Genomic DNA, 22,437 nt, shown 5'->3' with positions numbered 1-22,437 from the left:
TGCCCAGTGGACTGAGGGCCCAGTCACAGGGCATCAACAGTTTAGGAACTGGAGAACTCTATATTCCATGTCATGGAGCATGGATTATCGGAATGGTAATGAGGTGCCACTAAAAGGTTTAACCTAGGAACCATACAAGCAAATGAGTGGGAAGCCCTCAGTCACAGAGACTCCTGGCCTCAAGCAATCCTCCTACCTCAGCCTTCCAAAGTGCTGGGATTACAGGCATGAGCCACTGCACTACGCCAGGAGTTTGCCTGGGAAAACCAAGTAAATACAATGTGAGTAGGACAATAATTAGATTGAATATTTAAGTGCAATTTAAATATTTATTGAGTGCTATACTTTGGGAGGCCGAGGCGGGCAGATTGCTTGAGCTCAGGAGTTCAAGACCATCCTGGGCAACAAAATGAGACCCAGTCTTGGCTGGGTGCTGTGGCTCACGCCTATAATCCCAGCACTCTGGGAGGCCAAGATGGGTGGAAAACGAGGCCAGGAGTTGGAGACCAGCCTGGCCAACCTGGTGAAACCCTGTCTCTACAAAAATGAGCTGGATGTGGTGGCGCACGCTTATAATCCCAGCTACTCCGGAGGCTGAGGCAGAAGAATCGCTTGAACCTGGGAGGCAGAGGCTGCAGTGAGCTGAGGTCGCACCACTGCACTCCTGCCTGGGCAATAGAGCGAGGATGTCTCAAAAAAAAAAAAAAGACCCAATCTCTACAGAAAATACAAAAATGAGCCAGGCGTGGTGGCATGTGCCTGTGGTCCCAACTCATTGGGAGGGTAAGGTGGGAGGATGGCTTATGCCTGGGAGGCAGAGGTTACAATGAGCTGAGATTGCATCATTGCACTCCAGCCTGGGCGACAGAGCCAGTCCCTGTATCAAAAACAAAAAAAGGCCGGGCGCGGTGGCTCATGCCTGTAATCCCAGCACTTTGGGAGGCCGAGGCAGGCAGATCACAAGGTCAGGAGATCGAGGCCATCCTGACTAACATGGTGAAACCCCGTCTCTACTAAAAATACACACACACACAAAATTAGCTGGGCGTGGTGGTGGACACCTTTAGTCCCAGCTACTCGGGAGGCTGAGGCAGAAGAATGGCATGAACCCGGGAGGCGGAGCTTGCAGTGAGCCGAGATCACACCACTGCACTCCAGATTGGGAGGCAGAGTGAGACTCCGTCTCCAAAAAAAAAAAAAAAGTATTGAGTACTTATTAAATAGCAATCATTATTCTATGTATAGGTGTTAGAAATATGGCAGTGAATAAGTTTCTACCCTTATGTACATTGTATTTCAGTGGAGAAAACAGATAATGTGCATGTAAACAAATGATAGGTAGTAAGTGGGTAGAGAAAGATGAGAGAGTGTCGCTACTTTAGAAAGCAGACTCAGAACTCTGGCCTGAGCAGTATAATGAGACCCTGTGTCGAAAATTAAAAAAAAAAAAAAAAAAAAGGCCAGGCATGGTGGCTCACACCTGTAATTCCAGCACTTTGGGAGGCTGAGGCAGGCAGATCACCTGAGGTCAGGAGTTCAAGACCAGTCTGACCAACATGGAAAAACCCCATCTCTACAAAAAAAAAAAAAAAAATACAAAAATTAGCCGGGCATGGTGGTACATGCCTGTAATCCCAGCTGCTCAGGAGGCTGAGGCAGGAGAATTGCTTGAATCTGGGAGGCAGAGGTTGTGGTGAGCCGAGATCGCACCATTGCACTCCAGCCTGGGCAAAAAGAGCAAAACTCCGTCTCAAAACAAAACAAAACAAAACAAAAAACAGGCTCAGAAAAGGCCTCCCAGTGTGTGTAGAGGGGTGACATTTTGAGCAGACTTGAATGAATTGAAGGAGGGAGCCATGCTAAGACCTGGGTGAAGAGCATTTCCTGCCAGAGCAAGAAGGCCTGAGGCACAGCCTGAAGGTTTAAGGCAGGAACAGCAATGTCCATGTGCGAGAGATTAGAGAGGTAGGAAATAAGCAGAGATAAGCAGAGGCCTAACACTGGGGTTGTCTAGGCCCAAGTAAGGAATTTAGATTTTATTCTAAATGTGCTGGGAAACCACTGGAAGGTTGAAGATACAAGAAAGAAGGGATAGGCCGGGCACTGTGGCTCATGCCTGTACTCCTAGCACTTTAGGAGGCTGAGGTGGTCGGATCACTTGAGGTCAGGAGTTCAAGACCAGCCAGGCCAATATGGTGAAACCCTGTCTCTACTAAAAATACAAAAATTATCTGGGCATGGTGGTATGCACCTATAATCCCAGCTACTCAGGAAGCTGAGACAGGAGAATCGCTTGAATCCAGGAGGCGGTGGTTGCAGCGAGCCAACATCACGCCATTGCAGTCCAGCCTGGGGGACGAGCAAAATTCCATCACACACACACAAAAAAGAAGGGATAAAGAGAATTTCTTCCACAGGATCTGCAGCCAAGTGTAGTAGAAGCTACTCATCAGTTTACTCCCTTAAAAAACTACCCTTCTGCTCTACATTCCTTTCCAGTCAACAACCTAATTCTCTCTTTTCCCTTTAAAGTCATACCTCTCAAAAGAATCGTCTACATACATTGGATTTTTTAACTTCCCAGTCTATTTCAAGATTTTTCCCACTGTACTACACAGAAACTGCTCTCACCAATATCACCAAGGACTTTCAGGTTACTAAATCCAATAATCATCTTTTTTTTTTTTTCCTTTGAGACAGAGTTTTGCTCTTGTCGTCCAGGCTAGAGTGCAGTGAAGTGATCTCGGCTCACTGCAACCTCTGCCCCCCAGGTTCAAGCGATTCTCCTGCCTCAGCCTCCAGAGTAGCTGGGACTATAGGCGTCCACCACCACACTCGAGTAATTTTTGTATTTTTAGTAGAGATGGGGTTTCACCATGTTAGCCAGGCTGGTCTCAAACTCCTAACCTCAGGTGATCCACCCGCTCGGCATCCCCAAGTGCTGGATTATAGGCGTGAGCCACCGCACCCAGCCTAATAATCACTTTTTAGTCCTCATTTTAACTAGCATCCACAGCAACATTAAGCTATGGCAGCACCCTGTGCTGGCTTTCCTCTAGCCACTCTTAATTTCTCTTTCTGTGTCCTTTACCAGCTGTTTTTCTCTATCTGGCCTTGAAATGACAACATTCCTTTTTTTTTTTTTTTTTGAGATGGAGTTTCGCTGTTGTTGTCCAGGCTGGAGTACAATGGCGCGATCTCAGCTCACTGCAACCTCTGCCTCCCGAGTTCAAGCAATTCTCCTGCCTCAGCCTCCTGAGTTGCTGGGATTACAGGCGTGTGCCACCATGCCTGGCTAATTTTGTATTTTCAGTAGAGACGGGGTTTCGCCATGTTGGTCAGGCAGGTCTCCAACTCCTGACCTCAGGTGATCTGCCCACCTTGGCCTCCCAAAGTGCTGGGATTACAGTCATGAGCCACCGCGCCCGGCCGGAATGTAGACATTCCTAAAGCCTTGGACCTATGCTTTTTTCTTGTATTTCTTTTATTTTTTATTATTTTATTATTACTTTTTTTTTTTTTTTTTTGAGGCGGAGTCTCGCTCTGCCGCCCAGGCTGGAGTGCAGTGGCCGGATCACAGCTCACTGCAAGCTCCACCTCCCGGGTTCATGCCATTCTCCTGCCTCAGCCTCCCAAGTAGCTGGGACTACAGGCGCCCGCCATCTCGCCCGGCTAGTTTTTTGTATTTTTTAGTAGAGACGGGGTTTCACCAGGTTAGCCAGGATGGTCTCGAGCTGCTGACCTCGTGATCCGCCCGTCTCGGCCTCCCAAAGTGCTGGGATTACAGGCTTGAGCCACCACGCCCGGCTACTATTACTTTTTTTAAAGGCAGCTGGAGAGGCTGCTTAGGTCAATTCTTTTCTTTTCTTTTTTTTTGAGACAGGATCTTGCTCTGTTGCCTAAGCTGGAGTGCAGTGGCATGATCATAGCTCACTGTAACCTTGAATTGCTGGCTCAAGTAATCCTACAGCCTCAGTCTCCCAAGTAGCTAGGACTACAGGCGCATACCACCATGCCTGGCTGCTATGTTTTTTTATTTTTATTTTTTTTTGAGACGGAGTCTTGCTCTGTTGCCAGACTGGAGTTCAATCGCGTGATCTTGGCTCACTGCAACCTCTGCCTCATGGGTTCAAGCGATTCTCCTGCCTCAGCCTCCCAAGCAGCTGGGACTACAGATGCATGCCACCACGGCCAGCTAATTTTTGTATTTTTTTTTTTTTTTTTTTTTTTTTTTTTTTTTGAGACGGAGTCTTGCTCTGTCGCCGGAGCTGGAGTGCAGTGGCCAGATCTCAGCTCACTGCAAGCTCCGCCTCCCGGGTTTACGCCATTCTCCTGCCTCAGCCTCCGGAGTAGCTGGGACTACAGGCGCCCGCCACCTCGCCCGGCTAGTTTTTTGTATTTTTAGTAGAGACGGGGTTTCACCGTGTTAGCCAGGATGGTCTCGATCTCCTGACCTCGTGATCCGCCCGTCTCGGCCTCCCAAAGTGCTGGGATTACAGGCTTGAGCCACCGCGCCCGGCCAATTTTTGTATTTTTAATAGAGACAGGGTTTCATCATGTTGGCCAGGATTGTCTTGATCTCTTGACCTCATGATCCACCTGTCTCAGGATCCCGACAGGGTGGCATTACAGGTTTGAGCCGCCGCCCCTGGCCTCCTACATATTCTTTTTAAGAAATGTTAAAGACTATACTTTAGGGATCATGTCTATAGTTTGTTGCCAGGAAAGTTTCTCTGAATGTGTACAAAAATCAAATCAAAACGGATTAAAGACTTAAATCTAAGACCTCAAACTATGAAACTACTACAAAAAAAACATTGGGGGAAATCTCCAGGATATTGGTCTGGGCAAAAATTCCTTGAGCAATACCCCATAAACACAGGCAACTAAAGCAAAAATGGACAAATGGGATCACATCAAGTTAAAAAGCTTCTGCACACCAAAGGATACCATCAACAAAGTAAAGAGACAACCCACAAAATGGGAGAAAATATTTGCAAACTACCCATCTGCAAGGGATTAATAACTAGAATATATAAGGAGCTCAACTCTACAGGAAAAAACTAATAATCCGATCAAAAAATGGGCAAAAGATTTGAATAGACATTTCTCAAAAGAAGACATACAGATGGCAAACAGGCATATGTAAGATACTTAACATCATTGATCATCAGAGAAATGCAAATCAAAACTACCATGAGATATCATCTCACTCCAGTTCAAATGGCTTATTTCTAAAACACAGACAATCACAAATGCTGGTGAGGATGTGGAGGAAAGGGAACCCTCCTACACTGTTGTTGGGAATGTAAATTGGTACAACCACTATGGAGAATAGTTTGGAGGTTCCTACACTGCTGGGTATATGCTCAAAAGAAAGGAAATCAGGCTGGGAACAGTGACTCATGCCTGTAATCTCAGCACTTTGGGAGGCCTAGGCGGGCAGATCACTTGAGGTCAAGAGTTCAAGACCAGCCTGGCCAACATGGTGAAACCCCATCTCTACTACAAATACAAAAATTTGCCAGGCATGGTGGCCCATACCTGTAACCCCAGCTACTTGGCAAGCTGAGGCAGGGGAATCACTTGAACCCGGGAGATGAAGGTTGCAGCAAGCCAACGTCGCACCACTGCACTCCAGCCTGGGTGACAGAGCAAGACTGTCTCAAAAAAAGTTAAAATTAAAATTAAAGTTAAAAAAGACGAATGGGGCTGGGCGTGGTTGCTCACACCTGTAATCCTAGCACTTTGGGAGGCCAAGCCTGAGTTGGGTAGATCACCTGAGGTCAGGAGTTCGAGACAAGCCTGGCTAACATGGTGAAACCCCGTTTCTATTAAAAATACAAAAATTTAGCCGAGCATGGTGGCGCATGCCTGTAATCCCAACTACTCAGGAGGCAGGAGAATTCCTTGAACCTGGGAGGCAGAGGTTGCAGTGAGCTGAGATCATGCCACTGCACTGCAGCCTGGGTGACAGAGCAAGACTCCATCTCAGAAGAAAAAAAAAGATGAATGGATAAAATGTGGTACATATACACAGTGGATTACTATTCAGCCATAAAAAAGAATGAGATCCCGTCATTTGCAACATCATGGGTTGAACTGGAGATCATTATGTTAAGTGAAATAAGCTGGGCACAGAAAGACAAATGCATGCAAAGAGAATCGCATGTTCTCACTTATTTGTGGGATCTAAAAATCAAAACAATTGAACTCATGGACCTCTAGAGAGTAGAAGGATGGTTACCAGAGGCTAGAAAAGGTAGTGGGAGGGTGGGGTGGGGGGGAGTGGGGATCTCTAATGGATATAAAAATAAAATATCAGAATAAATAAGACCTACTATTTGATAGCAAAACAGGGTGACTGTAATCAATAATAACTTAATTGTGTATTTTATTTTTTTGAGACAGAGTCTTACTCCATCACCCAGTCTGGAGTGAGTGCACTGGTGCCATCTCAGCTCACTGGAACCTCCACCTCCCCGTTCAAGCGATTCTCCTTCCTCAGCCTCCTGACCGACTTGCTGGGATTACAGGTGCCCACCACCATGCCTGGCTAATTTTTTGTTTTGTTTTGTTTGTTTTGTTTTGTTCGAGACAGAGTTTCACTCTCACCAGGATGGAATGCAGTGGTGCGATCTCAGCTCACTGCAACCTCCGACTCCCTGGTTCAAGCGATTCTCCTGCCTCAGCCTCCATAGTAGCTGGGATTACAGGTACACGCCACCATGCCCAGCTAATTTTTGTATTTTTAGTAGAGACGGGACTTCACCATGTTAGCCAGGATGGTCTCGAACTCCTGATCTCAGGTGATCTGCCCACCTCAACCTACCAAAGTGCTGGGATTAAAGGCTTGAGCTAGCACGCCCAGCCTGGGTTCAAGCAATTCTTACGCCTCAGCCTCCTAAGTAGCTGGCATTATAGGCGCCCGCCACCACGCCCAGCTACCTTTTGTATTTTTAGGAGACGGGATTTAGCCATGTTGGCCAGGCTTGTCTCGAACTGCTGGCCTCGAGTGATCTGCCCGCCTCAGCTTCCCAAAGTGCTAGGATTAATTGGATTGTTTGTAACTCATAGGATAAATGCTTGAGGGGATGGATACCCCATTCTCCATGATGTCCTTACTTCACATTGCATGCTTGAAACAAAATATCTCATGTACCCCATAAATATATATACCTACTATGTACCCACAAAGATAAAAAAATTTTTTGAGATGGAGTCTCGCTCTGTTGCCCAGGCTGGATTCCGCCTCCTGGGTTCAAGCGATTCTCTTGCCTCAGCCTCCCTGAGTAGCTGGGACTACAGGTGCGCGCCACCATGCTCAGCTAAATTTTGTATTTTTTTAGTAGAGACGCGGTTTCACCATGTTGGCCAGGCTGGTCTCAAACTCCTGACCTCATGATCCGCCCGCCTCCGCCTCCCAAAAATGCTGAGATTACAGGCGTGAGCCACTGCGCCAGGCCTAAAAAATTTTTTTTTTTGATTAAAAAATATATATCCGGCCGGGATTACGCCTGTAATCCCAACAGTTTGGGAGGCTGAGGCGGACGGATCACGAGGTCAGGAGATCGAGACCACCCTGGCGAACACGGTGAAACCCCATCTCTACTAAAAATACTAAAAAAAAAAAAAAAAAATTAGCCGGGCGTGGTGGCAGGCGCCTGTAGTTTCAGCTTCTCGGGAGGCTGAGGCAGGAGAATGGCGTGAACTCGGGAGGCGGCGGAGCTTGCAGTGAGCCGAGATAGCGCCATTCACTCCAGCCTGGGCGACAGAGCGAGACTCCGTCTCAAAAAAAAAAAAAAAAAAAAAAAAAAAAAAAAAAAACATATATACATCCTTCTAGCTCAGAAAAGTTAGCTGATCCCTTCTTTATACTCCCTAAGTTCCGTTCATTATGGTGGCATTCATAAACCAACGACTCCCAAAACATCTTCAGTGCAGGTCCCTTATAAGGATGACCAGCTTCCTACCTGTCATTCCCACTTACATGACTTAGCAAGATCTCAAAATGAACGTGTCCAGAACAGCTCCTACCTTAGGAGCCTACCCCATCTCAGTAAGTGGCCCCAATATTTATTCGATTGATCAAGTAAGAATCTTAGGAATCCTTGACACCACCCTCTCCCTCAATCCTCATGTCCAATCTACCACCAAACCCTTCAAAACAAAAACCAAGTCCACACCCGTTTCCAACTCCATTGCCTTCCACCCTTTTTCAACGCGGCCGCACCCACATCTCATCCTAAACGACCGCAGCAGCCTCTGAAACTAGTCTCAACACGCCCGGATCTGCCGACGCCGCAGACCCCCTTCCCCAAACCCAAAGTCGGAGGCGGGTCGGCTAGGGTCGGCGGAGGCAGGCAGCCTGCGGGACCCTCCCAGGCTCATAGCCCTAGGCGCGGCAGCAAACACGTAAGTCTAGTCGCCCGACGTTGTTTCGGCGCTCAAAAACAACGTAAAGTAAAAGGGCGGGGCAGCGTTTTACAAACCGTACCGTGAATCTTTGCGATTTCTCTTTCCAGCCAGCGCCGAGCGATGGGTGAGTGTCGCTCTGCGTTTAGGCGCGTGATGGGGGGTTGAGCTCAATCAGGCCCCATCCTGCTTCACAGCCTACTGAGGAGTCCAGGCGCCCCGAGCCCCGGCCAGGGACAGCCACAAGGAGTGGTGGCCCTCGGGTTTCGGCCGGCGAGCCCCTCTCTGGGGGCTGCGAAGGCTCTGGACTCCGAGTTCCGGGCCGCGGGCTGCAGGCTCCAAGCGGCGCTAACATGGCTGCCGCGCGGAGGAGGCCCCGGCCGGGCCGCACGTGTATGATGACGACTCGGTAATGCTGCATACTCCCGAGTACGCGCTGGGGAAGCCAACCTTGGAGAGCTGAGCGTGCGGCCTGCCGGCGCGGGGGTCGGGAACTGGCGAGTCGCTACCACCTTGTCACAGTGGCTCAAGCTTCCTTCCCCGCTTCCACACGCAGGCATTTCTCGGGACAACTGGCACAAGCGCCGCAAAACCGGAGGCAAGAGAAAGCCCTACCACAAGAAGCGGAAGTATGAGTTGGGGCGCCCGGCTGCCAACACCAAGGTGGGTGCGAGCGTGGGCCTGTCCACCCGGGAGGTCGCCTTCTCCGGCTCTCCAGCGTGCTCGGGTCTCTCCGTGTGACAGTTGTGCGTTCTTTCTCGGCTCTGATTTCTCTGTAGTAGGGCCTGGGTGTCCTGTCCCCCTTTACCTGTTGGATAAGTAAGTACCAAAGAGGGAATGCTCCCTCAGGCCCCCAACCCCGGGGCTTAGGGTCTCAGAAGGATACTGTGTGGAGGACTTGAGCTTCTGGAGAGGGTGGCATCTCGGGTAGTAGAATGCTAGTCTTTTGGGTTTTTTTTAACAGAGGCTTAATTTTCAGCATTTGGGGTCAGGCTTTTCTTTTGGAGGCAAGTAAGGTGATGAAAAAGAATCCTTAGGCGTGGTTGTGGCCGTCTTGGTCACCTGTGTGCCACTTGCCAATGCAAGGACTTGTCATAGTTACACTGACTGTTGCCTCCTCCCAGCCCCGGTTCCTCTCCCTTTCTTGCCTTGCTCTCCTTGGTAACCTAGTTCCTGTAACCTTGTGTTTTCCAGATTGGCCCCCGCCGCATCCACACAGTCCGTGTGCGGGGAGGTAACAAGAAATACCGTGCCCTGAGGCTGGACGTAGGGAATTTCTCCTGGGGCTCGGAGTGTGAGTGAGGCCCTTTGGGAGTAGGTGGGAAAATGCACCTAAACTTTCTTAAGATTTACCAAGTGGGCCTGGCGCGGTGGCTCGTGCCTGTGAGCCCAGCACTTTGGAAGGCCAAGGTGGGCGGATCACCTGAGGTCAGGAGTTCGAGTCCAGCCTGGGCAACAGAGCGAGACTCTCAGGAAAAAAAAAAAATTCAAGTGCTTTTAGCAGGTAGTCTGTGGCTTAGACCAAGGCATTTGAGGTTTCTTCTTGCTGAGAGATCTTAAGGTAGCTGGAGAGGTTCTTTCCACCCAGGCTGTCCTGCTCCAATCTCTTTTTTTGGAACTGAGTCTCTTGACCAGTTTGGAGTGCCGGTGGTGTGATCTTGCTTCACTGCAACCTCCGCCTCCTGGGTTCAAGTGATTCTCCTGCCTCAACCTCCCAAATAACTGGGATTACAGGCATGCGCTATCACACCTGGCTACTTCTGTATTTTTAGTAGAGAAGGAGTTTCACCATGTTGGCCAGGCTGGTCTCAAATTCTTGGCCTCGCATGAGCCACTGTTCCCGACCTGCTCTGATCTCTCTCAACTCTGCAGCCTGAGAGATTGGGGCTGATAAAGACTGTGGTTGCCAAACATCACTAGAAATGTGGGTTAGGGGTTTATGGAAGACAAACTGATGTCCCATGGCTTGTAAAGGCTGGGCGTTCCCTTATTTCTCCTTAAGGCCTCATGGGGCTGAAGAACCTGGAGGAGTGTGCCAGAGCCATTTGTCCTCCAGTTTACTTGATGCCAAATTTCTCCTGTGAGCAGGTTGTACTCGTAAAACAAGGATCATCGATGTTGTCTACAATGCATCTAATAATGAGTTGGTCCGTACCAAGACTCTGGTGAAGAATTGCATCGTGCTCATCGACAGCACACCGTACCGACAGTGGTACGAGTCCCACTACGCGCTGCCCCTGGGCCGCAAGAAGGGAGCCAAGCTGGTGCGTGTTACTTCTCTGTAGGGGTTGTGGGAAGGGCAGCCTGACTCCAGCCTTCTCGTGATGAAAACTCTGTCCAGTTCTGCTACTGAAAGGAGAGAGATGAGAGCCTTTAGGCTGAGGAAGGCCAGCACTGGGGTGTGCAGGGTTCGAAAAGGCTCCCAAGGCCTGCCTGCCTTCCCTGAGCTCATAAATTTGTATCCCCTTTTCAGACTCCTGAGGAAGAAGAGATTTTAAACAAAAAACGATCTAAAAAAATTCAGAAGAAATATGATGAAAGGAAAAAGAATGCCAAAATCAGCAGTCTCCTGGAGGAGCAGTTCCAGCAGGGCAAGCTTCTTGGTGAGAAGGCTGTTGTGTTGGAGGTGGGGAGTCGCAGAGATCGAGTGTGTTGAGTCACTTTTCCCTTGTCTAAGTCCTTTGCCAGCCATGCGGTCTAAAGGGTTCACCGATAACAGGCTGTGAGCAAAAAGGGGAACGTTTCACCGTCCTATTCATGTGAGGCTGAAATGGAAAGCATTGGGTAGAAGAGTCTGCATAGGCCCGTGCTTGGAGTTTTAGTATTTGGGGAAGTCCCTTCCCAGGCTGAGGGGGCTGTCTCAGTGATGAAAACTTTGTCCAGTTCTGCTACTGACAGTAAGTGACGATAAAGTGTGTCTGAGGAGACAGCTGGCTTCATGCTTGCCCCCAGGATACCTGAACCCACAGAGATTAAGGGGGTGGAGAGGTTTGGGTGGGGCCACTTTGTCATGGTGCTGAGGATCACCTACTCTCTTCCAGCATGCATTGCTTCCAGGCCGGGACAGTGTGGCCGAGCAGATGGCTATGTGCTAGAGGGCAAAGAGTTGGAGTTCTATCTTAGGAAAATCAAGGCCCGGAAAGGCAAATAAATCCTCATTTTGTCTTCACCCGTGTAATAAAGGTGTTTATTGTTCTGTTCCCCCATTTGTGTTGCCTGAATATTTGACTGTCTGCTTTATTTCCTTGCCCTGCAAAACTGATCTGGGTGGGTGGCTGCAACCCATTGCTTTACCTCTACCTCCTACTGTCCTGATCCAGACTCACCACACTGTAAAGTCCCTGTTCTCAACTCCATGTCCCTGAAGGCTAGATTTATTATGTGGGCTGTGTCTGTAGTGGGAACATTTCTCCACGTTTTGGTGGGGATAGGGATGTGGCAGAGGCTATGGAAGGGGTATCCTAACCTTGGGGTTCAACAATATTGTGCTGATTGAGTCATGATTAGAATCTCAGGCTATATGGCTTCTAAAAAGTTGTAAGGATCCTGCAACCACTGTAAGATTAACAGTGATTTCTGCCTTGCTTGGTCTCCAAGGGTCACTTTGACTTAAAGTTGCCCTGTCAGATGCTTACCTTTAGTCTTGACCTGCTTGACATCTGCACCTTTGGATTTTGTTTTTGAGATCTCCGTCACCCAGGCTGGAGTGCAGTGGTATGATCATGGTTCACCGCAGCCTTGACATTGGGGCTCAGGTAATACTGCCTCAGACTCCCAGGTAGCTGAGATGATAGGCACTACACCCTTTTTTTTTTTTTTTTTTTTTTTTTGAGATGGAGTTTGACTCTTGTTGCCCAGGCTGGAGTGCAATGGCACGATCTTAGCTCACAACAACCTCCGCCTCCTGGGTTCAAGCGATTCTTTTGCCGCAGCCTCCCAAGCAGCTGGGGTTACAGGCATGCGCCACCACACCCAGCTAATTTTGTATTTTTAGTAGAGACGGGTTTCTCCATGTTGTTCAGGCTGGTGCTGAACTCCTTACCTCAGATGATCTACCTGCTTCGGACTCCCAAAGTGCTGGGATTGCAGGCATGAGCCACCACACCTGGCCTATACCCATATTTTTGATTTTTTTTTTTTTTTTTGGTAGAGACAGGGTCTCACTTAATTGCCCAGGTCTTGAAATCTTGGGCTCAAGCAGTCTTCCTACCTTTGTCTCCCAAAGTGCTAGGTTTCAGGCATAACCCATCACACCCAGCTTTGCACTTGGGTTTTTTGTTTTTTGAGACAGGAGTCTTGCTCTATCGCCCAGGCTGTAGTGCAGTGGCACGATCTTGGCTCACTGCAAGCTCCACATACTGGGTTCATGCCATTTCTCCTGCCTCAGCCTCCTGTAGCTGAGACTACAGGCACCTGCCACCATGCCTGGCTAACTTTTGTATGTTTTTAGTAGAGATGGGTTTCACCGTGTTAGCCAGGATGTTCTGGGTCTCCTGATCCGCCCGCGTTGGCCTCCCAAAGTGCTGGGATTACAAGCATGAGCCACCACCCCCGGCCTGTACTTGGGTTTTTTGTTAGTTTTTGCTTTTTGGGTGTTTTTAGACAGTCACTCCGTTCCCCAGGCTGGATTGCAGTGGTGTGTAATCTCGGCTCACTGGAACCTCCGCTTCCTGGGTTCAAGCAATTCTCATGCCTCAGCCTCCTGAGTAGCTGGAATCATAGGTGTGTACTGCCACGCCCAGCTAACTTCTTGTATTTTTAGTAGAGACAGGGTTTCACTGTTGGGTAGGGTGGTCTCCAACTCCTGTCCTCAAGTGATCCACCCGCCTTGGCCTCCCAAAGTGCTAGGATTGTAGGCATGAGCCATTGCGCCCAGCTTCTGTAATAATAGGATATTACAATATCCTATTACAGGATATTGTAATAGGGCTCTCAAAGGCCAACATTTTCAAAACTGAACTCTTGTCTGCCCGCATCTGCTATGTTCCTCAGTTTCAAGAGTCAGGATCTCACACTAGGCTGGAGTGCAGTGGCGCGATCATTGCTCACTGCAGTCTCAACCTACTGAGTAGCTGGGACTACAGCTATGGTGCAGGGCCCAGAATAATCATTTTTTTTTTTTTTTGTAGAGATGGGGTTTCATGTTGCCCAGGCTAATCCTGAGCTCCTGGCCTCAAGCAATGCTCCTGCCTTGGCCTTCCAAAGTGCTGGGATTACACATGTGAGGTACTGTACCTCACCAAGATTATATTTTAAATGCAACAACTTCCTGTCTCATCAATGAAAATCGTCACCAAGTATTATGACTTGATGTGACCTAGCTCCTATAGTGACTCCCTCCATCAACCACACAGCCACCCTAGCTTACTGAACATACATGTACACATGCTATTCCCTTTGTCAGGCACACTCCTTCATATATCCACTTGGGGCTGGACACTGGGCCTGATGGCTCATGTCTGTAATCCCAGCACTTTGGGAGGCAGAGGCCAAGGCAGGAGGATTGCTTGAGGCCAGGAGATTGAGACCAACCTGGGCAACAAAGTGAGACCCTGTTTCTACAAAAAAACCCCACATGGTTCATTTCCTCCAGGTCTTTGCTATGTCACCCTAGTGAGTTATTGCCGGATCACAATATTCTAAGTTGCAGTTGCCCCTCTGAACTCTTATACTTTGCCCATTTTTTTCTCTTTATTCCTTAATCTGACAAAGTTTGCTCTTTTCCCTTTGGAATGGTACTCCAGGGAAACGAGGATATTTGTTTCCTGCTGTGTCTCTGGCACCTGGAAAAGTGTATGGATGTATACTAGATACTCAGATATATGCAAGGTTAATTGGGAAAAAAAGTCTTGAGATTTTATTAGATTTGAAGTTTGTCCAGGCATTGTGGCTCATGCCTGTAATCCCAGCACTTTGGAAGGCTGAGGCAGGTGGATCACTTGAGGTCAGGAGTTCAAAAACCAGCCTGGCCAACATGGCGAAACCCCATCTCTACTAAACATACAAAAAATTAGCAGGGCGTGGTGGCACGTGCCTATAATCCCAGCTACTTGAGAGGCTGAGGCACGAGAATCTCTTGAACCTGGGGAGGCGGAGGTTGCAGTGAGCCAAGATCTGTCCATAAAACCAGTGGGTTCTTTTCTCTGAAGTCTTGAAATCCATCCACTCTCCATTTCTCCCACCTTCACAGATGACCGTTCTCACCATGGAACAAGGCTTGTAAAAGCTGCAACAGCAACAAAAATAAAACAACCCTCAAATACCTTGTGAATGAATGGCTATCATTGTGAGGTGCTACTGTCTCCACATTATAGATTTGGAAACTGAGGCTTAGAAATATTCACTATTGGCTCGGCGCAGTGGCTCACACCTGTAATTCCAGCACTTTGGGAGACCTAGCAGGCAGATCACCTGCGGTCAGGAGTTAGAGACAAGCCTGGCCAACATGGTGAAACCCTGTCTCTACTAAAAATACAAAAAATTAGCCAGGCGTGGTGGTGGACACCTATCTTAGGAATTGCTGTAAGGGATGAATGAGTTAACATGGGTACAGGGCTTCCAAAAGGCCGGGGTACACAGTTGGTGCCATACAAGTGTTAGGTACTAAAATTATTATTCCTCTTCAGCCTCCTGAGTTAGCTGAGTAATCCCAGCTACTCAGGAGGCTGAGGCAGGAGAATTGCTTGAACCCAGGAGGTGGAGGTTGCAGTGAGCCGAGATCACGCCACTGCACTCCAGACTGGGTGACAGTGCAAGATTCCATCTCAAATAAATAAGAAATGTTCACTATCCCATGGACTTACAGATAGAAAGAAGCAAAGCCAGCATTAGAATCCAGTCAGCTGACCCTGCCAGAGGCTGGAGTCTACTCCACTGCACTCTAGTGTCCCGCCTGTCTTCCTCCTCTGTTCTGGCATTTATCCTGTGGCCTTAATATTCAGAAATCGGCCTTCACCGATTTCTTTAGGTGGAGACTGGGATTTAGAAGGCAAGAATCTTAGAAGAGCATAGTTTTACCACAATTCCAATGTAGTGGTCTGTGGCAGACTGTTTCCAGAAGACTTTTTTGGAGACAGAGCCTGGCTCTGTAACCGAGAGCTAGAGTGCAGTGGAGTGATCTCAGCTCACTGCAACCTCTGCTTCCCAGGTTCAAGCAATTCTCATGCCTCAGCCTCCCAAACAACTGGGATTACAGGCATCCACCACCACACCCAGCTAATTTTTGTATTTTTAGTAGAGACGGGGTTTCACCGTGTTGGCCAGGCTGGTATTTAACTCCTGGCCTCTGGGGATCCGTCCACCTCAGCCTCCCAAAGTGCTGGGATTACAGGCGTGAGCCGCTGTGCCCGGCCGCAGAAGGCTTTTTCTGACATCAGCCAAGTGCCCCCAGCGCTGCAGGCCCACCATCGAGATGGGCCTAGGCTTCCACGCGTAAACTGTACTTTTCCCCCTGTGTGGTTGGTGGGAGTGGAGAAGAGTTTGGCACACTGAAGTCCAAATGCTAGGTCTAGGGTGGGTGGTGAATAGCTGCCTTCACATCTGACTTTAATCAGCCTCCAAGACGGATTCCCAAACTCTTCCTTCTTTCATCTTCATCCTACTGCATGCATGCCAATTCAATTTTAAACAATCATAACTGCACAAGTAATAAATATATTTTCGATATAAACAAAAACTAAACAAAACTTGAAAACTTGAATATATTCTTAATGTAAACAAAAACTTGAACATTAGACAAGGCAAAACTCCCCCAACACACACTGACCCCTCTTCTGAGTAAGGTTATCAGGGTAAGGTATACCCCTTCAAGCGGTTTTCACGTGACACTCAAATTGTGCTTCCTGGACCAGCAGCACAGCATCACCCGGGAACTTGTTAGAAATGCAAGTTACTGGGCGCCATCCCAAATCTAATGTGCCAGAAATGCTGGGAGTGGTGCTCGGCACTCTTTTGACAAGATCTTCTGTGATGCTGAGCCTTCCTGAAGTTTGAGAACCACTGGCCTAGCTCCCTGTTGCTGTGAAGCTAACCGTGCACCTGGGCTCTAGTCCTCTGTGCCTGGGCTCATTTATTTGTCTAGCTTCACCTCCCCCAAGCAGCCCATCCGACCTTCTCTCCCACCAAAGGCCCTGGCTCAGGCCCTTCTTGCCATCTTCTCTTTCAAGTTCTGTCCCTAAATGCTCTGGCCTTCCAGGCACCCAGGAAAAGCTGCTCTAATAGAGCTGGCTGGCAGGACCGGGCACGGGAGGGACGGGGGGCAGTGGGTGGGAAGAACCGGGCGGGGCAGGCAAGACCTCAGGGCTCCAGGGCCTCGTCCCCGGACTCCGCCGTCTCCTCCTCGATGCGGGCTGCGGCCTCGGGGTCGCCGCCCTCCTCGGCCCGGAAGCGTAGCAGATGCGGGGGGCGCGGGGTCCCTCGCGCGCGGCCGAAGTTCCGGAGGCTGATGGCCGGGGAGGGCGCCCCTACGCCCAGGAAGCGGCCGAGCAACGGGGTCTGCGCGGCGGGCGCGGGCCGACCCGATCCGGGGGACGCCTCCACCTGCAGGCTCTGCTCAGGGTCGTCGCTCATGCTGCGGGCGGGAGGGTGGGCTGAGCCCGGGCACAGGGCGGGAGCGGGGACGCGGGGTCGGCTCTCGGGGAGGGACGGAGGCATCGGTGCCCCAGAGGCTGAGCGAGGACCCGCGTGCCGAGTCAGGTCCGGTCTCCGCCGGCGCAGGCCACTCACCGCAGGTTGAAGGTGGAGCCCAGGAATGAGGGCCGCAGAGACTCTGCCGCCGTGGCCACAGTGTAGGGTGGCTGCGGCTGGTCCTCATCCCAGTACTGGTCCTTCTCAGCCGGGGGAAGGTTCTGGTACATTTCATCCACAGATAGCAGGGACACCTGGGCCACCAGCAAGTTACAAGGATCCTCCTCTCCTCTCCTTCCCACAGCCGGGCTGAGAGCTGACCGGGAGAGGGGGCCCAGGAGCTGCCCTGGACTCCTGATCCTTCCTGATGCTTGCTCACCTGCAAGTTGCGGTCTATGAGCTGGTTTGTCTCAAAGTCGTCATCATCCTCACCAAACGGGTTGATGATCTGTTCAGCCACCTATAGGTGGCAGAGATAGTGTTTTCTGGGCTCAGAGCCCCACTCTTTGTCCCCAAAGTTGGGGCAGCCCCTGTGCCCACATCTCCACAGAGCAGGCTGGCATGCCCATCTGCAGTGCCCACCTTGAGCCAGCCAGCATAGAAGAAGAACTGCAGCAGAGTAGTGAGAGGCACATACATGTCCGGGTCTCCCAAGGCTGGGGCTGGCTCCTGGCCTGGCTTCAGAAGCTTCTGAGGTTTGGCAGCCCCTGCCTCTGGCTCCACAAACTGGCGGCCAACCAGGGAGAGGGCAAAGAAGGAGTAGACGGCTATGGTCACCACCTGGAGAAGGAAGAGCCAGGCTCAGTGCAGGATGCAGTGGGACAGGGAGAAATGCCGCCCCTGCCTCTGAGGATCTATGGGAAGTCTGACAAGCAATCAAACATGTATCCTGGTGTGGCAGTACCAGTGGGGACAGGGTCACCTTGGTGGGGGTGGTGGAAGGCTTTGAGGATGAACCCAGTGCCTCAGGGGACTGAAATGGCCAGGCAAGTACCATCTCTAATTCTTCTCATCTCACACACAGCACAGGACATACAGTAGGCACTGGGACTGGGGAGGGGAGAGGCAGTTACTTGGGTGTAGACGAGGGGGATGCTGATCCAGTCATAGTGGAATAGCATGCTGCACTTGGCTCGGTACTTGTTCAGCTCCTGGAGGAACAGCAGGAACAGGAAGTCAGCAGAAGCGAGGAAGGAACAGGGGTGCCCAGCACAAACCAGGCCTAGGGCCGGCCAGGAGGCTTTTTCTCATTCTGCTCTCAGAGGTGTATTAGGCTGGGGTGCTTGAATCTCAGCTCTGCTAACTAGCTGTGTAACTTAGGCAAATTTATTTTCCACTCTGTGCCTCAGTTTCCACAACTGTGCAAGGAAGATGATAGTACCTATCTCAGGAATTCCTGTAAGGGATGAATGAGTTAACATGGGTACAGGGCTTCCAAAAGGCCGGGGTACACAGTTGGTGCCATACAAGTGTTAGGTACTAAAATTATTATTCCTCTTCAAAATTAGAGGGAGGAGGGCAGATAGGTCTGGTCCGGGGCCCACTCACTTCCAAAAGTAGACAGAGAGCGATATCGTCACGGATTCGCCCGTCCCTCCGGGCCTGGGCCGCCAGGTTGGTGAACCAGACGCAGGGGACCCAGTACTTGTTGAAGTCGGATTTCAGGCTCTCAAACTTTTTCCTCTCTTCCTGGGACATGAAACCTGAGGGGGTAAAGCGGAAGGGGTGCAGTTGCAACCTCTGCCGCCATGGGGGCCTGCTGTTTCGCTGTCTGGCTCCCCTCCCTCGCGTCTATCGGCGGTCCCAGGACTCGCGGTTCCGCATTCCTGCCGCAGTCCGGACCCTTCCCTGGAGGTCCCTGCTCCCAGGACTTTCCCAGGCGGCACCTGCATCCAGCCGTGGGCCTGGCCCCCAGAGGCTCCCCGCGGGCGGCGCACCTGCGTCCACCACGTGCTCCATGGTGGGGAAGCGCTTGAGCACGCGGGTGCTAACCGAGCGCAGCACCAGCACGGACGCCAGGTTCGCGTAGCGGATGAGGGTGCGGCGCAGCAGGCGGCCCCGCTGGTCCACGCCGTGCACGCTAGCCGAGATGACGCACATCAGCTGGTCTGGCAGCGGGATGCTTGTGTACTGGGACCACCAGCGGTTCACCACGAGAGTCACATAGAAACCTGCTTGGCCACCGTGGTAGAGGGAGTAGGAAGGGAGGGTGGAGAGCCTGGGGGTCGGAGCGCCTCGCCTCCCCCAGCAAAGGGCCTCGTCCAAGCCAGTTGAATCGTGGCAGGGGGAAAGAAACATTCAGCTCCATGCCCTGCTGTGCGAGGCCAGGAGGAGGGAGGAGGGCAAACTTCCTTCAGCAGAGGAAAAATGGGGATTCAAAGCCAGGAGACTGCTTCCCAGGAGGATAGGGAAGGGGCTGTCACCTCTGTCCAGCTCCCCTCCAGTGCCCAGGGTGGGCTTGTGAGGCCAGCAGATGTCTTGTGCATTGCTGGAATCGTGAGAGTCCGGCAAGTGATAGGGCCCTGCCCTCCGGAAGTCCTGGACCCAGCACCCAGCTCCTGTGCCTGCTGGGCCTGCTCTGGCTGACCAGGCAGGCTCTGCCACTCTGTTGAGTAATTCTTTTTTTTTTTTTTTAAGCATAGTCTCGCTACATTGCCCAGGCTGGACTGGAACTCCTGGGCTCAAGCGATCCTCTCACCTCAGCCTCTGGAGTAGCTGAGACTGCAGGTGCGTCACCACACCATCTGCTGGGTAATTCTGACCCTCAGAGCTGTCAACCCAACCCAGAGGTCAGGGAACACAGTAAGGAGGACACAGGGAAAACTGGAAGGGGGCCTTACCCAATACAAAGGACAAGGGGATGAGGTCCGCTGAGCGGTTGCAGTACCGGGCCACCTGAGCATACACGTGCTTCTGCTCCTGGGTCAGCAGCAGCCTGGGGAAGGCAGGTGTAGGCTTGGGTTAGAGGGAAGTGGGTGGCCCAGTCTCCCCAGTTCCGCCAGCTCTAAGACCCTGCCCTTACCGGTAGGTGATGCTAAGCACAGCGTACAAGGCCCCGAAGAGGAGGAACTCCTTGTAGAGGAGCTTGTAGATGCTTCCCCTCCAACGGAGAAGCAGGCCAGAGAAACCTCCGAAGCGGGCCTCCGCCACTTTGAGAGTATATGAAACCGTCATGGTGCTGGGAGCCTGGGGCAGAAGGTCACAAGAGTTGCCCCCAGGGCTGTCCTTTAGTTCCCCAGACAACGTCCCTTCCACTCTGATCTCACACACTCCAACCTTCACCCTGCATCAGTGGAAAAGGGGTAGGAGCCTGCAGAGCAGAAAAGCACACCCCACTGCCTGCAGAACTCAGCAGTACACAGGCAAAGCCAGGCTAGAGCTGGACAAAGTAGAACTGAGACCTGTGTCCCTTCATGCATGAGGCTTCCTCAAGCTCCTCTTCAGCCTGCAGGGCTAGGGATAACCAGATCCTGAACTGCTGTGGACAAGAGACGCAGCTCCAGCCCAAACCCACTGCTATTCCTTGGGGCCTTGCTCTGGAAGCTGATTAACTAGACTACCAGGGCCCAGAGCACTCTCACCCCCATCCCATACCTGCCTACCTGGTCTGGGCAGCGGCCCGTGTGGAAGAACTGGGCTAGACTTCACCCCCCACAGACTTAAGTACCTCTACAGTCCATAAAGTTAGGCTGGACCAAGGCCTATCATTGATGGATTGAAGCTGTCATCCAGCTTCCCCTGGTGCTGGGAACTGGGTGTGTCTCTCTACCCCTGTAGGGCTGGGCTGGCCTTTGAGTGACAGAATTGCCACCTATACTGACCCCACAGCTCACACAGACGACACCATGTCCTTCAAGCCAGTGTGACGGGTTATTGTCCCACGTTTCAGGTGGGAAGACAGATGTATGATAAACTGTTATAATAATACCAGCTGCTGATCACAGAGCACTGACTAAGTGACAGGCACCATGCCAAGGGCACTACTAGGTCATCCTCTCATGAAATTCTCATCACAGCCCCATAAGGTAGGGAATCAATCATCCACACTTCACAGATGAGGCTCCAAGAGGTAAATGACTTGCTTGCAGTCGGCCATACAGCTAGAACATGTTGGAGGCAGGATTCAAAGCTAGGGCTGATGGACTTCCAAGGCTGGAAGTGGCCTAGCAAGGGCATGAGCTCCAGGACCCATCCTGTGCACTGGCCACACTCCCAGGCTTCTTGTACAGGGTCTGGAGGTCTTGGTCAGGCTCTTCCCCGTCCATGCCATGGGGCTGACAGCCACAGATCTGGAAGCTCAGGCCTAGGAGTGCAGGCCCCGTTAAGCCCTATGTCCAACATCCTGACTCCTAGGGGTGCCCAGGATTTGAGTGACCACTTTCACCTCTGGGCCTCAATTTTTTCATCTAACAAACAGAGAAAGTAATACCTAAGGCACGGATAGAAATAGAACCGCCAGGCAAGGTGGCTCACGCCTATAATCCTAGCACTTTGGGCAGCCTTAAGGCAGTCGGATCACTTGAGGTCAGGAGTTCGAGACTAGCCTGGCCCAACATGGTGAAACCCTGTCTCTACTAAAAATAGAAAAATTAGCTGGGCATTGTGGCACGAACCTGTAGTTCCAGGTACGTGGGAGGCTGACGCAGGAGAATTGCTTGAACCTGGGGAGGCGCAGGTTGCAATGAGTCGAGCTCGTGCCACTGCACTGCGGCCTGGGGGAAAAAAAAAGAGAAGAGAAAGAGAGAAAGAGAGAAAGAGAGAAAGAAAGAGAATCTCAATGGGAGAATCCCTTGAACCTGGGAGGGAGAGGTTGCAGTGAGCTGAGATTGTGAGATTGTGCCACTGCACTCCAGCTTGGGTGACAGAGCGAGACTCTGTCTCCAAAAAAAAAAAGGCTGGGCACTGTGGCTCATGCCTGTAATCCCAGCATCCCAGCACTTCGGGAGGCAGAGGCAGGCAGATCACCTGAGGTCGGGAGTTCGAGATCAGCCTGACCAACATGGAGAAACCCCATCTCTACTAAAAATACAAAATTAGCTAAGCATGGTGGCACAAGCCTGTAATCCCAGCTACTTGGGAGCTGAGACAGGAGAATTGCTTGAACTTGGGAGGCAGAGATTGCAGTGAGCTGAGATAATGCCATTGCACTCCAGCCTGGGCAACTAGAGTGAAACTTTGTCTCAAAAAAAAAAAAAAAAAAAAGAAAGAAAGAAAGAAAAGAACAAAGAAATAAAACCTCAAAATGGAAGAGAACTGGCAGCTCACTTACCGTCCCAGTGCTGAGGTAAGTGAATACTGAAAAATCCCAAGAGTGGTGGTCCTGCCTCTGTCTCGCTTTGGGAAGCTCCTCCCCCAGCACCGTGAGCTGGTTCTCTTCTGCAAGTTTCCTAAAGAGAG

At 50.8% G+C, this 22,437-nt stretch overlaps 2 protein-coding genes and 4 non-coding genes across 6 annotated transcripts; 5 read left to right on the top strand and 1 right to left on the bottom strand.

Moving 5' to 3' along the window:
- The first annotated feature begins 8,383 nt into the window (after positions 1-8,383).
- RPS8 (ribosomal protein S8) lies at positions 8,384-11,621 on the top strand. Its single transcript, XM_023221428.1, has 6 exons — positions 8,384-8,542; positions 8,972-9,078; positions 9,610-9,709; positions 10,504-10,679; positions 10,889-11,018; positions 11,457-11,621. The coding sequence occupies exons 1-6, from the start codon at positions 8,539-8,541 to the stop codon at positions 11,564-11,566; spliced, it is 627 nt and encodes a 208-aa protein (XP_023077196.1). The 5' UTR covers positions 8,384-8,538; the 3' UTR covers positions 11,567-11,621.
- Positions 8,806-8,885, top strand: LOC111548846. The gene has a single exon (XR_002733528.1). It is a non-coding gene; the product is annotated as a small nucleolar RNA SNORD55/SNORD39 (small nucleolar RNA).
- LOC111548849 lies at positions 9,425-9,528 on the top strand. Its single transcript, XR_002733531.1, has one exon. It is a non-coding gene; the product is annotated as a small nucleolar RNA SNORD46 (small nucleolar RNA).
- Positions 10,733-10,801, top strand: LOC111548848. The gene has a single exon (XR_002733530.1). It is a non-coding gene; the product is annotated as a small nucleolar RNA SNORD38 (small nucleolar RNA).
- On the top strand, positions 11,274-11,342 carry LOC111548847. Its single transcript, XR_002733529.1, has one exon. It is a non-coding gene; the product is annotated as a small nucleolar RNA SNORD38 (small nucleolar RNA).
- Positions 11,622-14,516: 2,895 nt separating the features above from the next.
- Positions 14,517-21,700, bottom strand: BEST4 (bestrophin 4). The gene is made up of 11 exons (XM_023221429.2): positions 21,654-21,700; positions 20,063-20,226; positions 19,881-19,975; positions 18,978-19,211; positions 18,589-18,743; positions 18,114-18,191; positions 17,623-17,820; positions 17,420-17,500; positions 17,140-17,294; positions 16,710-16,984; positions 14,517-14,641 (listed from the first exon to the last, which is right to left on the bottom strand). Exons 2-10 carry the CDS (start codon positions 20,212-20,214, stop codon positions 16,711-16,713), a joined length of 1,422 nt encoding a protein of 473 aa, XP_023077197.1. The 5' UTR covers positions 20,215-20,226; positions 21,654-21,700; the 3' UTR covers positions 14,517-14,641; position 16,710.
- Positions 21,701-22,437: the final 737 nt, after the last annotated feature.

The sequence above is a fragment of the Piliocolobus tephrosceles genome, chromosome 1 (assembly GCF_002776525.5).
Source record: "Piliocolobus tephrosceles isolate RC106 chromosome 1, ASM277652v3, whole genome shotgun sequence".
NCBI lineage: Eukaryota > Metazoa > Chordata > Mammalia > Primates > Cercopithecidae > Piliocolobus > Piliocolobus tephrosceles.
This window is presented reverse-complemented; position numbering and strand designations above follow the sequence as displayed.

Excerpts from the sequence above, each read along its gene's own strand:
- RPS8 (XM_023221428.1), top strand. Across the intron at positions 9,710-10,503 it reads TTTCTCCTGGGGCTCGGAGT|GTTGTACTCGTAAAACAAGG; the intron begins GTGAGTGAGGCC and ends TCCTGTGAGCAG. Across the intron at positions 10,680-10,888 it reads GCAAGAAGGGAGCCAAGCTG|ACTCCTGAGGAAGAAGAGAT; the intron begins GTGCGTGTTACT and ends TCCCCTTTTCAG.
- BEST4 (XM_023221429.2), bottom strand. The coding sequence starts at position 20,214 with ATGACGGTTTCATATACTCTCAAAGTGGCGGAGGCCCGCTTCGGAGGT. Across the intron at positions 18,192-18,588 it reads CTCTCTGTCTACTTTTGGAA|GAGCTGAACAAGTACCGAGC; the intron begins GTGAGTGGGCCC and ends CTGTTCCTCCAG. Across the intron at positions 17,821-18,113 it reads TCCCCCTCGTCTACACCCAA|GTGGTGACCATAGCCGTCTA; the intron begins GTAACTGCCTCT and ends TTCCTTCTCCAG.